Source organism: Scyliorhinus canicula, chromosome 8 (genome assembly GCF_902713615.1).
Source record: "Scyliorhinus canicula chromosome 8, sScyCan1.1, whole genome shotgun sequence".
NCBI classification, from domain to species: domain Eukaryota; kingdom Metazoa; phylum Chordata; class Chondrichthyes; order Carcharhiniformes; family Scyliorhinidae; genus Scyliorhinus; species Scyliorhinus canicula.
In genome coordinates, this window is record NC_052153.1 from 107,721,538 (window position 1) to 107,735,754 (window position 14,217).

General features: G+C 49.1%; 1 protein-coding gene across 1 annotated transcript in view; it reads left to right on the forward strand.

Moving 5' to 3' along the window:
- dtwd2 (DTW domain containing 2) overlaps positions 1-14,217 on the forward strand; it is a 174,051-nt gene that overhangs the window by 65,409 nt on the left and 94,425 nt on the right. The window contains exon 2 of the mRNA XM_038805044.1: positions 6,868-6,958. Within this exon, the coding sequence (XP_038660972.1) occupies positions 6,868-6,958 (91 nt within the window). The remainder of the gene's footprint in view (positions 1-6,867; positions 6,959-14,217) is intronic.

A 14,217-nucleotide genomic window follows, 5' to 3' on the forward strand; every position in this document is an offset into this window, starting at 1 on the left:
TCAAGCCAGCATTTATTGCCCATTCCTAGTTGCCCTTCAGAAGTTGGTGGTGAGTTGCCTTCTTAAACCACTGCAGTCCTTGAGGTGTAGGTAACCCACTGTGCTGTTCGGGAGGGATTTCAAGGATTTTTTCCTAGCGACAGTGAAGGAGCAACGATATATTTCCAAGTCAGGTTGGTGAGTGACTTGGAGGGGAACCTCCAGGTGGTGGGGTTCCCAGCAGGTATCTGCTGCTCTTGCCCTTCCAAATGGTAGTGGTTGTGAGTTTTCCTAAGGAACCTTGATGAGTTACTGCAGTGCATCTTGTAGATGATACACAAGGCTGCCACTGTTCGTTGGTGGTGGAGGGATTGAATGTTTGTGGAAGGGGGAACAATCAAGCGGCTGATTTGTCCTGGATGGTGTTGAGCTTTGTGAGTGTTGTTGGAGCTGTACACATCCAGGAAAGTGGAGAGTATTCCATTACACTCCTGACTTGGGTAGAAGTCTTACAACACCAGGTTAAAGTCCAACAGGTTTGTTTCAAACACGAGCTTTCGGAGCACGGCTCCTTCTTCAGGTGAATGGAAAGGCTTGTTCCAGAAATGTTTATATAGACACAGTCAGAGATGCCCCGGAATGCGAGCACCTGCAGGCAATCAAATCATCAAAGATGCAGAGAGAGAGGTAACTCCAGGTTAAAGAGGTGTGAATTGTCCCAAGCCAGTTCAGTCGGTAGGCCTCTGCAAGTCCAGGCTTGTTGGTGGGGGCCGAATGTAATGCGACATGAATCCCAGATCCCGGTTGAGTCCGCATTCATGCGTGCGGAACTTAGCTATAAGTTTTTGCTCAGCAATTTTGCGTTGTCGCGTCTTACGTCACACATTAAAGAAGCCATCCCCTATGGACAAGCCCTCCGTATACACAGGATCTGCTCAGACAAGGAGGAGCGCAACAGACACCTACAGATGCTGAAAGATGCCCTCGTACGAACGGGATATGGCGCTCGACTCATTGATCGACAGTTCCACCGCGCCACAGCAAAAAACCGCACCGACCTCCTCAGAAGACAAACACGGGACACCACTGACAGAGTACCCTTCGTCGTCCAGTACTTTCCTGGGGCGGAGAAACTACGACATCTTCTTCGCAGCCTCCAACACATCATCAGCGAGGATGGACATCTTGCCAAGGTCATCCCCACACCCCCACTACTGGCCTTCAAACAACCGCGCAACCTCAAACAAACCATTGTTTGCAGCAAATTACCCAGCCTTCAGAACAGCAACCACAACACCACAAAACCCTGCCAGGGTAATCTCTGCAAGACATGCCAGATCATCGACATGGACACCACCATTACACGTGGAAACACCACCCACCAGGTACGCGGCGCATACTCGTGCGACTCGACCAATGTAGTCTACCTCATACGCTGCAGGAAAGGTTGTCCCGAAGCGTGGTACATTGGCGAGACCATGCAGACACTGCGACAACGAATAAACGGGCATCGTGCGACTATCAACAGGCAGGACTGTTCCCTTCCAGTTGGGGAACACTTCAGCAGTCAAGGACATTCAGCCTCTGATCTCCGGGTCAGCATTCTACAAGGAGGCCTTCAGGAGACGCGACAACGCAAAATTGCTGAGCAAAAACTTATAGCTAAGTTCCGCACGCATGAATGCGGACTCAACCGGGATCTGGGATTCATGTCGCATTACATTCGGCCCCCACCAACAAGCCTGGACTTGCAGAGGCCTACCGACTGAACTGGCTTGGGACAATTCACACCTCTTTAACCTGGAGTTACCTCTCTCTCTGCATCTTTGATGATTTGATTGCCTGCAGGTGCTCGCATTCCGGGGCATCTCTGACTGTGTCTATATAAACATTTCTGGAACAAGCCTTTCCATTCACCTGAAGAAGGAGCCGTGCTCCGAAAGCTCGTGTTTGAAACAAACCTGTTGGACTTTAACCTGGTGTTGTAAGACTTCTTACTGTGCTCACCCCAGTCCAACGCCGGCATCTCCACATCATCACTCCTGACTTGTGCCTTGTAAATGGAGGACAGGCATTTTGGGGGGGTCAGGAAGTGAGTTTTTTGTTATAGGATTCCTAGCCTTTGACCTGCCCTGGTAGCCACAGTATTAATGTTGGTAGTGCAGTTTAGTTTCTGATCAATGGTAACCCAGAATGCTAATTGCGGGGGATTCAGCGTTGGTAATGCCGTTGAATGTCAAGGGGCGATGGTTAGATCCTTTCTTGTAGGAGATGGTCATTGCCTGCCACTTGTGTGGTACAAATGTAACCTGCCACTTGTCAGCCCATGCCTGGATATTGTCCAGGTCTTGCTGCATTTGGACATGGACTGCTTCATTATCTGAGGAGTCGCGAAAGGTGTTGAACATGATGCAGTCATCGGCAAACATCCCCACTTTTGACCTGATGATGGAGGGGAGGTGATTGATGAAGTAGCTGAAGATGGTTGGGCCTAGGACACTACCCTGAGGAACTCCTTTAGTGATGCCCTGGAGCATTTGCCACCACAACCATCTTCTTTTGTGCCAGGTATGACTCCAGCCAGCGGAATGTTTTACCTATGATTCCCATTGACTCTAGTTTTGCTAGGGCTACTTGATGCCATACCCGGTCAAATGCTGCCTTGATGTCAAGGGCAGTCACTCTCACCTCACTTTGGTAGGAGAAAGCTGTTATATCTACAGACACAATGGGAGGTGGTGGTGTTAGCGGGAAGGCAATGGTATTGTTGCTGGACTAGTAATACAGAGACCAAGTGTAATGCTCTGGGACCTGGGTTCGACTCCCATCACGGCAGATAGTGATGTTTGAATTCATAAATTTTGGAATGAAAAATCCTAATGGTGACCATGAAACCACTGTCAACTTTAAAACCATCAGGTTCACTAATGTCCTTTTAAAAAATCTGCCATCCTTACCTGGCCTGGCCTACATGTGACTCCAGATCTACTGCAATGTGGTTGACTCTTAAATGCCTCTGAAATGTACTCAGTTCAAAGCAATTAGGGATGGGCAATAAATGCTGGACCTACAGAATTGCACAAGTCCTGTGAATGAGTAAAAATAGTTAAATTGTTCAAATGTAAAACAACAGGTAATCAGAAAGTGTCTGAGAAGGTACAAATTGAACATTATAATTAAACACTTTTCATAATTTACATAATTTTTAATTCCACACCAAATGGAGTGCAAAATAAATTTCCTTCTGACAATAATAGTGTTCAGGGAAACATTTGGCATTGAATTACTCAATAGGCAGGATAACTATCCCTGAATGTTGTTACAATTCCAGTAGATATTATAACTGGACGAGAAGATCCCGGAATGGAATCCGGTCAGAAGACGTAAGTTTTAACATTTTTTTTAATAGAATATGGAGAAACACAGATGGAGAATCGGGATCCGGACGAAATTCAAGTTTGCGCCCAGCCTCGCCAACCACCCTGCTCCAGCCCCGCGCTGGCAGCGGGATTGGGGTACGCGCTCGCACGCCAGCAGGAGGACGCTAATGGAAACAAATGGGTTCTAATGACTCATTTTCATCCATTCAGCGGGCCCGGCACCAGAGTCTATAGGCCCTTGCAATTCCCCAGTCCTCCGAGCTGGGAATCATATGGGCGCGGATCACTACTGGTATTTGCCAGCGTGGATCTTGCCTTGGGCTAAGGGGGTAACCCTCAAATCACAGCTACTAAGATAAATAAATGAATGGCTTGCAGATGAAGGTTCCGAGGGGTTCTGCTTTTCTCTTTCCTGAAATGGACATCTGGTGCTTCCTCTGTCTGAGCCAGCACGTGTATTGCCCAGGTGAATGTTACAACAGTAATATTTTTCACTACCCCTGTCTGGACTGCTCTCTAGCTTCCAGGCAGGGTTCTCTTTTCTGGGGAGGGGGGGGGTGTCTGTGTGTGTGCGTGTGTGTGTGTGTCTGTGTGTGTGTGTGTGTGTGTGTGTGGGGTGGGGGGAGGGGGTCTCTTAGGGGATCTCTGGGGCGGGGTTCCCTTTAGTTCGGGTGTGTCCCTTTAGTTAGGGCATTTCGGTGGGTGATTCCGTTATTTAGGGCTTCTCTGGGGGGGTGTCCCTTCAGTTAGGGGAACTCTTGGGGGGGGGGGGGTGCTATTCAGGGGGTCTTGGGGGTCTCCCTATTCATGGGGTCTCAGGGTGGTCCCCCTATTCAGGGGGTATCTAGTGAGTAGGTGGGTTGGATCAACCCTGTACCTGGGGGAAGGCGGGCGACTCAGACATCTGGGGGTGAGGACTGCTTTGCAGTGCGGCGGGGAGGAGTGGGGGCTGCTCCATGATGCAGGGTGGGAGGCTAATTTGCAATAGCGGCGGGTGGGGGGGGGGGGGGGGGGCTGCTGCTGGGACCCGCTATCAGGCTGTCTGCTCAAAATTATGGCCTAAAAGTGGGATTCTTTCGGGAATCCTTTGTATTCCCCGCCATGCATAAATTTCCCTGGCGAGGGATACTCGCCGGGAGTTCAAATCAATTCCAATTCACTCCGGCGGGAGAACGTAGTCTCCCAAAAGGAGAATTTGGCCAGTGTCACAGGATTGCTAGTTACTTTTAACTACAAGAAAAATAATTTATTAAACATGAAAAATGATAATACAATACTCCTTTATTCCACCCGTAGCTTAATACGTGAACACAGATTTAAAGATGAACATGAATTACAACGTATATCTTGACCTACACTGGTCTCATTAACAGACAACATTCCTTCTAAGCACACATGATGACTGTGGTCAAATACACACTTAGCTCTGAATCCAAGTTAGTGTCTGTGGATTTCTCCCCAGAACCCCCCCCCCCCCCCCGGCATGGCGGGACAGTGGCTAGCAGTGCTGCTTCACGGAGCCAGGAACCTGGGTTTGATTCCAGCCTTGTGTCACTGTCTCTGTGGTGTTTGTGCATTCTCCACGTGTCTGGGTGTTTATCCTCCAGGTGCTCCAGTTTCTTTCCACAGTTCAAAGATCTGCCGATTAGGCAAATTGGCCATATTAAATTTCCCCATAGTGTCCAAAATGTTAGTTGGGGTTATTACAACTGCTCTCAAATTATCTAAACTAAAATGTAAAAGCTATTTACATTACAAGGACTTCCAGTTGCTAAGGAACACCCACATGCTTATGTATTTTATTTATTTCTCACACCGTAACCCTCTCTAAGCACAATCGAATCACAGTTGGCATTGAAACCAACACCCATACATACAAACACCTTTGTCCAGTATGAATCTAAATATAGGTTTTACCCTTCCAGGCACAGAAACATTAAATTAAACACACCTAAAAGTATACCTTATTTTTTATGTTTATCAATACAGATGAATCCCTTAAAACTACCTTTGTTCTCCTACCAATGTGATTTGATCATTGTAATGATAAATAAATCAACTGGTGGCACAATGGTTAGCACTTCTGCCTCATAGTGCCAGGGACCCAAGTTCAATTCTGGCCTTGGGTGACTGTGTGGAGTTTGTACATTCTCTCATGTCTACGTGGAAGAGTAGATGAATTCTCCTGGGTTCTGTTGTAAGGTTTTGGGTATAGTTCAGTGGGTCTTATTAAGGTATTTGTAATATTTGATAGTTCAACAATAAGTACTTATCAGCTACTGGAAACTATATACATTGATACAGTAAACGTCTAAGCTCGGAGCTGTCTTCATGATTGCTTTTTGTGGGGAGGCACTGGAATAGTGGTATTGTCACTGGACTAGTAAACCAGACATCAAGAGGAATGTTCTGGGGACCTAGGATCAAATCCAGCCACTGCAGATGGTGAAATTTGAATTCAATAAAATATCTGGAATTAAATATCTGATGATGACAACCGTGAAACCATTGTTGATTGCCGTAAAAACCCATCCGGATCACTAATGTCCTTTAGGGAAGGAAATCTTCCATCTTTACCTTGTCTGACCTACATGTGACTCCCAACCCACAGCAATGTGGTTGACTCTTCACTGCCCCCTCAAGGGCAATTAGGGATGGGAATGCTGGCCCAGCCTGCAACGCCCACATACCATGAACGAATAAAAGAAGCATGGTTCTGTCCAACACTACATTGACCCTTAGTGTATGTCATGTGGTCTCTTACATATTGTGTGGGTGGTACTGTACTCAACCCCACATTAACCCGTTATGTGCCAGACCCTTGTACTACTGCATCCTGATCAAGATTATCCACAAAGTAGATTATCAGACCTCTTAACTCATTCCTGTTTTGGGGGTCTTTTGTTCCAAATTTCCAATATTACAGCAGTGTTTATACTTTAAAAGTATTTAATTCACTGTGGGGCTCTGGGACACCTTGAGTAAATGAAAAGTGCAGCCTAAATGCAAATAATTTAATTTTATTCTGTAAATAAAAATCAATTTTCTGTGGTCTTAATTTCCTATGGCATTACTCAGACTTATTTTGAGGTGTGAGGCAGACATGCAATGCCTAATTGCTTACCTGATTTGTTCCTTTAATACCACTGCTCAGGTACTCCAAGTGGGGATGTTCTCCAAATAGGTTCTCAAGTGAATTATAGTTGAATTGCTGTGAGAGGTTTTGCTGCATTTACAGTAACTTTTTTCCTTCTGTAAGTGTAATGACCCCTCTGGGTTTTCTCCAGGTCAGGAAAACAGCAGGAAAAACCTACGTTCTATCTATGGTTTATCTTAAAAGAGCATATAAAACACCAAGTCTCTTTTGAATTAAGTGAAGCATCTGAATGTAATGTCTGCCCTCAGAAATAGATAACTCTCACGTTTATGAAGCTAGATATTGACATCTTTTTCTCCTGTTTGAATTTATGCTATATATTTATTGACTAATATTGCTTTCTCATTGCAGCCGCCCTCAGAAGGTTTGCCTCTGCCCGTTTCTACCGGTTAATCCATTGAACGTCGCCACATGCTTGTATATAATTCAGCATCCAGCAGAGGTGAGTAAGGTTATGGGAAGGAGCATAAGCCACCAGCTATCTAACAAGAATGGGACTATGGGAAAGGGCAAGAGGAAACCATATTGTATGATCAGTCTTGATTTCCACAAGCCTCCCTGAGCTGTACATGGAGTGTCGCTATTACAAAATGTGTAAACTTGTCAGTAACTGGTTTTGCATCCGTTGCCATTTGCCAACACCCATCACAATCAAGATCATTATCTCTGCTGCTGTGAAATTACTGCGGCGTCCTTCAGTGTCATTTCCTTTTCCAGGCATTCGACGTTGTTTTACTGTTTTGAGGCAGATGTTGAGGGAACAAATGTATTAAGCTGTGTGAATGGTGACTCGTTTATCAAGCTTTTAAAGGACCAGCACCATTTAATAATAACAAATCGTAAATCAGTTTTTCCTTGTCAGGATAAATAGAAAAATATTAAGCAAGTGCAGTCAAATGGTTGGATAAATATCAATATGAAATCATCTTAGGTTAAGTATATGGCATAAAATCTGGCAGAAAGCCATTTACGTTTGACATTGACCACGCATCATTGAAGAAAGATTCCAGAAAACTTTAGTGAGCTTGGAGCACTACTCTACGACAAAGAATCAAGAAGCCACTGTCTTCATTTGCCTTGTGAATTTTCCAGATGAATCAAGCTTTGCCAAGGGAAGGGGTTGTGGGGCAGCCAAGTGACCAGGTGCACTCTTCCAACTCTGTTCTTCAAATGGTCAATATTTGTTCCAGCTTGATCAAATTTAGATGAAGGAATGATCAGGTGAATTAGGTCAAGGCTGAAATAATGATTGTCGAAAGATGAGTAAGATGGATTAGGTTAGGTGGATTGGCCATGCTAAATTGCCCGTAGTGTCCTAAAAAAAAAGTAAGGTTAAGGGGGGGGGTTGTTGGGTTACGGATATAGGGTGGATACGTGGGTTTGAGTAGGGTGATCATGGCTCGGCGCAACATCGAGGGCCGAAGGGCCTGTTCTGTGCTGTACTGTTCTATGTTCTATGTTCTATGTTCTATTTATTGGCGGTCCCTCAACTTCTGACTCTATTCACTCTTTTCCTTCCTTCCTAAAGAAATAATTTACATTACATAATATGCCATGGATAATAATACCGTTTAAATCCTATTGCCACAACTCATTGGAACACAAACAAACTTTTCAGTTTACCCACTCATTGTCATGCATGCAACAATGGCCTTATAGAGACTCTTGTGTGTATTTTTTCCTCTTTTCCATCGGGATAAAGACCCTCTGCTGATGCAGCACTCCCTTGAGCAACATGCAGCCAGAAACTCTGCAGAATGCGATATTGAAGTTGCAGTGCTGTTGTGTCTGATGCTATGTTGCTGCTCTGATATTTGCCACTACAGATCTGTTCGCAAATGTAAACAACAATAGCCCGCGTATCTGTTTTGGAACCATTACTCCCCTAACTAAGTGTCAATGTGAATAGGGTGAAGGTGTACAATATCAAAATTAACAGGTGGAGCACTGTCAGCAACTTCAAGAGAACATGGACATAATAGTAGATTGGGGCAGATGAATGTGGCAATCTATGGCATTTGAGGGGAATAACACTAAATGGTCAAACTTTAAAAGGACAAAAAAAGTGAAACTTTAGGGATTGGTACATTACTCCTTAAATTTGGGAGGACAGCTGACGAAAGCTTTAAATATAAACTAATTTGAATCTAGAGCCCTGATTTTAACTCTGGGCCACATTTAAATCTCATTAGACAACCTGCTCTGAATGGAAAGTAGATGGAAGGTGCAGAAAATTACAGTTGTGAATTAAGGGTATGACATCATTACATACAATGATGTGACTTAGTAAATCATGTTAAACAACAAAATCTACCACAGTTGCTGTAACTTTGTCTCATTGACTCAATAATTGAATTGTAACCAGATTGAAAGCACTAAATAAACTACATTAATAAAAAAAAGGTTATGACATCATTGGCTGTGAGGGCCATTCTGTCTGGGGGGGGGTCTCGGGATTGAGAAATAAAGCACAAATCTTTGGCAAGAGAGGCGTAAACTTACCTTGTGTGGCTTGGAGGAACACTGATGTTCCTCCTGGTTCCATGAGGAAAGGAGCATCATAAAATAAATACATTTTAGGACATTTTCTGCCTCAGTCCAATTCCTTGACTTGTTGGCATAAAAACTCACCATGGCTTCCTGCGCAGATGATTGAGTTAAATTTACAATCGTGACCCAATGATATCAGTCGGTCAGAATCTGTGGAGAGACCAAATAAGTTAATGGTTCAGAGGTGGGCTCATCATTATTCTTTACATCATAAGTTTTGTCTTTCTTCCAGATAGTTATGACATTTAGTCCATATGATGCCTTTTGTATTAAAGCTTCAAACAATTACCTTTTACTAATTTACTGATAGTTAAATTCTTTGGTGTTGGTGTGAAATAATTCAATGGAAAATAAATAATGTCAGTAACTTCTAATATTTTACAAACGCGAAACTGTGAGCATGGGGGGTGGTTATGAAGGTTTGGGGGTGGTGAAGCGGGGTTCCTTAAAGGGGGGGTCCTCAGCGACCCCATAGCAGGGTGTGCTCACTTGGGGCGGAGTGGGGCGGGAATTGTCCATGGGTGAGGGTGTAGGGGACCATTTGCTGGGGGGGGGGGGGGGGGGGGGGGGGCTGCTGAATCATGGAGTCCGTTGGATATGGGGTGGCTCCCATTAATTGTATGCTCACTTAGAGATCAGGGTACCCTTTCAAAATGGTGCCCTGATCCGTGAAGATCCGGTCTGGCTGGTGAGTTCATTTCCCCACTGCTGGAAACATTTCAAAATATGGGCGAGATCAGTGATGAACTCCCAAAGTTGCAGAAAAATAATCAAGTGTTGATGAACACAGGCCTGGAAAACACCCAAAAAGCTGGTGGGAAGCACCCGGCAAACTCGCCCAAAATGACACTTTGGGCGTGATTCTTCTGCCTTGATTTGCTGAGGAGAGAGCACAATGAGACCGGTGAATAACGGGAGTGACAAAAACGAGAATCGCGTTGGGCGCCAAACAGTTGGTGATGCAATGGTCTGCTCCTGTGGACAAAATCGGTGGCGAGAAGCCAATAATCACCACTTAAACCTTATTTCTATACAATTAATGGAAGCCACCCCATATCCAATGGACTCCCATGATTCAGCAGCATCCCCAGCAAGTGGTCACGCTGGCTTTGATTAGTACTCCTTTTTAAAAAGGTGAACCTGGCGGGTGTTTCTGCGTGGAGTCGAGGAGGTGAGTAGCCATTTTTGCGCACAGGCAAAGTGCCCGGGGTATAAGCTTGCCACCCCAGTACTCGGCAGGAGGTGGGGCACCCTCGGCTGAGGTAGGATGGCATGCAAGAGGGGGGGGGGCAACGTGCATGGCTCCACCATGCCAACCCCTGGATCGGGAGTAACACTTGTTCCTGCCCCTCTGCCCCACCTACCATCCATAACCGCCACCGACTGCTGAGGCCTGTGGCCGTGCGGTTGAAGGCTATTGCTGAATTGGCAATAGTGGTTAAGTTAGCACTTCACACATCCCAAGTGGATTCCCGTGTGTGTACTGGTCATGTAGCATGTGGGAGTCATTGCCTAACATCTCAGTCAGGCCGCGATGCCTGGACACTGTGCATGAACACTGCGGGAGGCCACACCGCAGAGGCAGCAGCCAACATCCGAACACCCAAGGGACGATACATAGCTCCAGCGATATGTCCATGGTCGGAGAGTGGATGAGTGTACCGGGGCGGGGACTAGCGCCCAGTCCAGGTAAAGTTATGAGCAGGTCTTGGGTACAGAGTCTGGAGTCAGTTGAGGAGGGCCCACTGCGGATGGGCGTGCATGGACATGGCGTTCCGGCGTGGGGGAGAGGGGTGAGATAAACAGGGTAATAGAGGGTCCTTGGGTGGGAGCCACCGCTGTTTGTCAGTAACGTGTGGCCATCTCCGAGGAGGATGAGGAGACGCTGGCCCAGCAGGTGCTGGAGGTTGATCCCAGGTATGAACCAGAGGACCAGTCAGAGGCTGCAAGACAAGTGGCAGCGGCGAGGGTTCAGCAAGCCCAGAGGGCCAGGGAGGCCCTCATACTCGCCCAAGTCACTTAGGACATGGCCTGGTCCGTCATCGATATCTTCCCTGACAACCCCATTTTCCACCCTCCCAGGGTATGTGTGGCATCACTCGGGACTGTGTCTGCACCGTCAAGGGTCAATGTTGAGGGCGGAGGGTTGATGATATCCTGCCGAGAGCTGAGCGTCGGTGCTCCTCATCTCTACCATAGTCTGATCCCTGGCTGTAGCTGATTGTCCAGTCATACCCGTCACCTGCACGCAGTGTGCCCGGGTGGGTGGGGGGTGGGGCTCGGCTGGAGAGATGGGCCAATGGTTTGGATGTCGGCTCGCATTAAGGAAAAAGGTGGCATAGAACATACAGTGCAGAAGGAGGCCATTCGGCCCATCGAGTCTGCACCGATCCTCTTAAGGCCTCGCTTCCACCCTCTCCCCGTAACCCATTAACCCCTTCTAATCTTTTTGGTCACTAAGGGCAATTTATCATGGCCAATCCACCTAACCTGCACATCTTTGGACAGAGGCGCCATAGCCAATGGTGCCACCCACTCACCCCACCGCCCCTTAACCCAGTACCTACCTCTTTTCCCCCCCTCCACCCTCAGCGCTCTCTCATTGATCTTCATTGTGCTTTGCCTTCCTTGCTCTACTGCTACTTCTAGGTATGTCCCCAGGATGCACATCCGAGGTGGAAGCAGCCTGTTGCCTACTGCGCCCGTGGCTTTCGATGACCCTGGCGGGTGTCCTCTGGGGCCGAAGGCCCCGGTGCACTTGTCGGCACATGCCATGTACAGCTGTGCCGCCCTGTCCGTGTGGAACCCGTTGGCGCTGATGGTCACCATACCCACTCCCATCGGATGGGTCCGGGTTGGCACCCAGCGCCCTCTCATCCTGCTTGGTGCCCACAGGGCACTGGGGTTCACCTCGGGACAGAGGAACAGCTTGTTCGAGTCCCAGCTGCCCCTGCATAATCTGGCAAACGGCTCAATAGTTTCTGCACCATGGTCGACGCCCTCGGCAATGCTCCTCCGTGATTGGGACATGCTCTCCAACATCTTGGCAATGCCCACCTGCGACTGGGACAAGCTCCACAGTGCCTCAGCCATTCCCTTCTGAGAGCGGGACATGTCCCACAGAACCTCATCAAGGTCACCCTAGTACTGGGTCACATTCCCCCAACAAGTCTGCCATTCTGCTGAGGCCATCAGACACGGCCATCACCCACTGCGCTACACCTTGAACACCTCCACTAATGCTGCTGACACCATGCACTAGGCTCTCCATTGCAGTCGCCACCCCAGCACCCTAGTGTTGGCCTCGATGCCACGTATCGCCAGCAACATCTCCCTGCATCCTTAACCTCTGTGGCTCCTCCAATCGACTATGACCTGCTGGAGTATCATCAACATCTGCCTCTAAATGGCCCGGCCGCTTCCTGACGCTTCCATCAGCTCCGAGATAGTGTGGTCCAGCGGCTCAGCATTTTATGGGACCCAGCTGGACCCTGGGATCCAGCAGACCTCCGACTGCTGTCTTGCCTGTTTTTCCAACTTCCACCTGATGTACATCAGCAACTGTATGGTGCTCACCAGATTGTGCCCCAGAAGCCTGACCACTAGTGTTGCCCACCAAGATGTGTGGCTCTGCACTGGAGGAGGGTGGGCTTGACAGCTATGACGTGTTGATTGTGGCATCCTCTGAGCTCTCCTCCGAGGTGGTCTCATGGGAGGCAGGGGATGAAGCCACCCCAGATGAGCTCGCAGTGTCGGTGGGAGGACTTGCGTGAGAATGGACATCTGGGGCAGGATTCTCCCCTACCCGGCAGGGCGGGGGGTCCCGGCATAGGGGAGTGGTGCCAACCACTCCGGTGTCGGGCCTCTCCAAACGTGCAGAATTCTCTGCACCTTTGGGGGCTAGGCCCACGCCGGAGCGGTTGGCACCACGCCGACTGGCGCCAAAACCAGCACCAGCAGCCTTTGACGCCTGGCGCCGGGGCTGGCAGAAAGACCTCCGCCGGTTCGCGCATGTGCCGGGGATTTTCTTCCACCTCCGCCATGGTGGAGGCCGTGGCGGTGGCGGAAGAGAAAGAGTGCCCCCACGGCACTGGCCGATCCGCCGATCGGTGGGCCCCGATTGCGGGCCTGGCCACCGTGGGGGCACCCCCCGGGGTCCGATTGTCCCGCGCTCCCCCCAGGACCCCGGGGGCCCGCTCGCGCCGCCGATCCCGCCGCCACCAGAGGTGGTTCAAACCTCGGCGGCGGGAGAGGCCTCCCAGCGGCGGGACTTCGGCTCATCGCGGGCCGGAGAATCGCCGCAGGGGGCCTGCCGATCGGCGAGGGGTGATTCCCACCCCCGCCAATTCCCGGGTGGCGGAGAATTTCTGCCACGGCGGGGCGGGATTTTCGGCGGCCCCGGGCGATTCTCCGACCCTGCGAAGGGTCGGAGAATTTTGCCCCTGGTCAGTGGGAGTAATGGGTTATCCAGGGGGTGGGGCTTGGTAAATCCTCACCTTTGCGGCATGCGCCAACCTCTGCATTGGTGACCGCTCTGCCCTCAGCTACCCCCTTCACCTCCTTGCTCCATTCCTCGAAGGTCATGGGGATTCTTATGTCTGGCACCTCTCCGCCAGTCTAGGGCCACTCCCAGCGACTGAGAGAGCTTCTCCTATGGAAACCCAGAGAGGGCATCATTTGCCGTACACGTGTTTCACAATGGTGGAGGGGAATTGAAGGGAATGGGGGGGTGAAGGGAGGGTTGGGGGCCAATTGGAGGGTTGGGGGGGGGGAATGCTCGCATGGGGGCAGAAAGATCTGGAGGGGGTGTTGGTGTCAACTCACCCGTGCTGCCTGGTGTAGGTCTTTGACCTTCTTAGGTGTTGGTCCTACTGGTTACACCTCCCAAGCTGATGGCCACTGCCACTTCATCCCGGGCGGCACTTGCTGTCCTGTGGCTCACCCTCTGGGACCCTTGGGGGAACAAGATGTCCATCCTGGTCTCGACACTTTGAGGAGCTTCCCCAGGTCCACATCTCCAAACCTTGGAGACAGTCGTCTAGGTGCCATGGCTGCGAGTTGAATTTGTTGGCAGTGCAAGAACTGTTTAGGTGCTGCTCGACCTTGTTAGCGGTGGGCTGGTGAGTATTGTCCTGGTGAATCCACTGACGA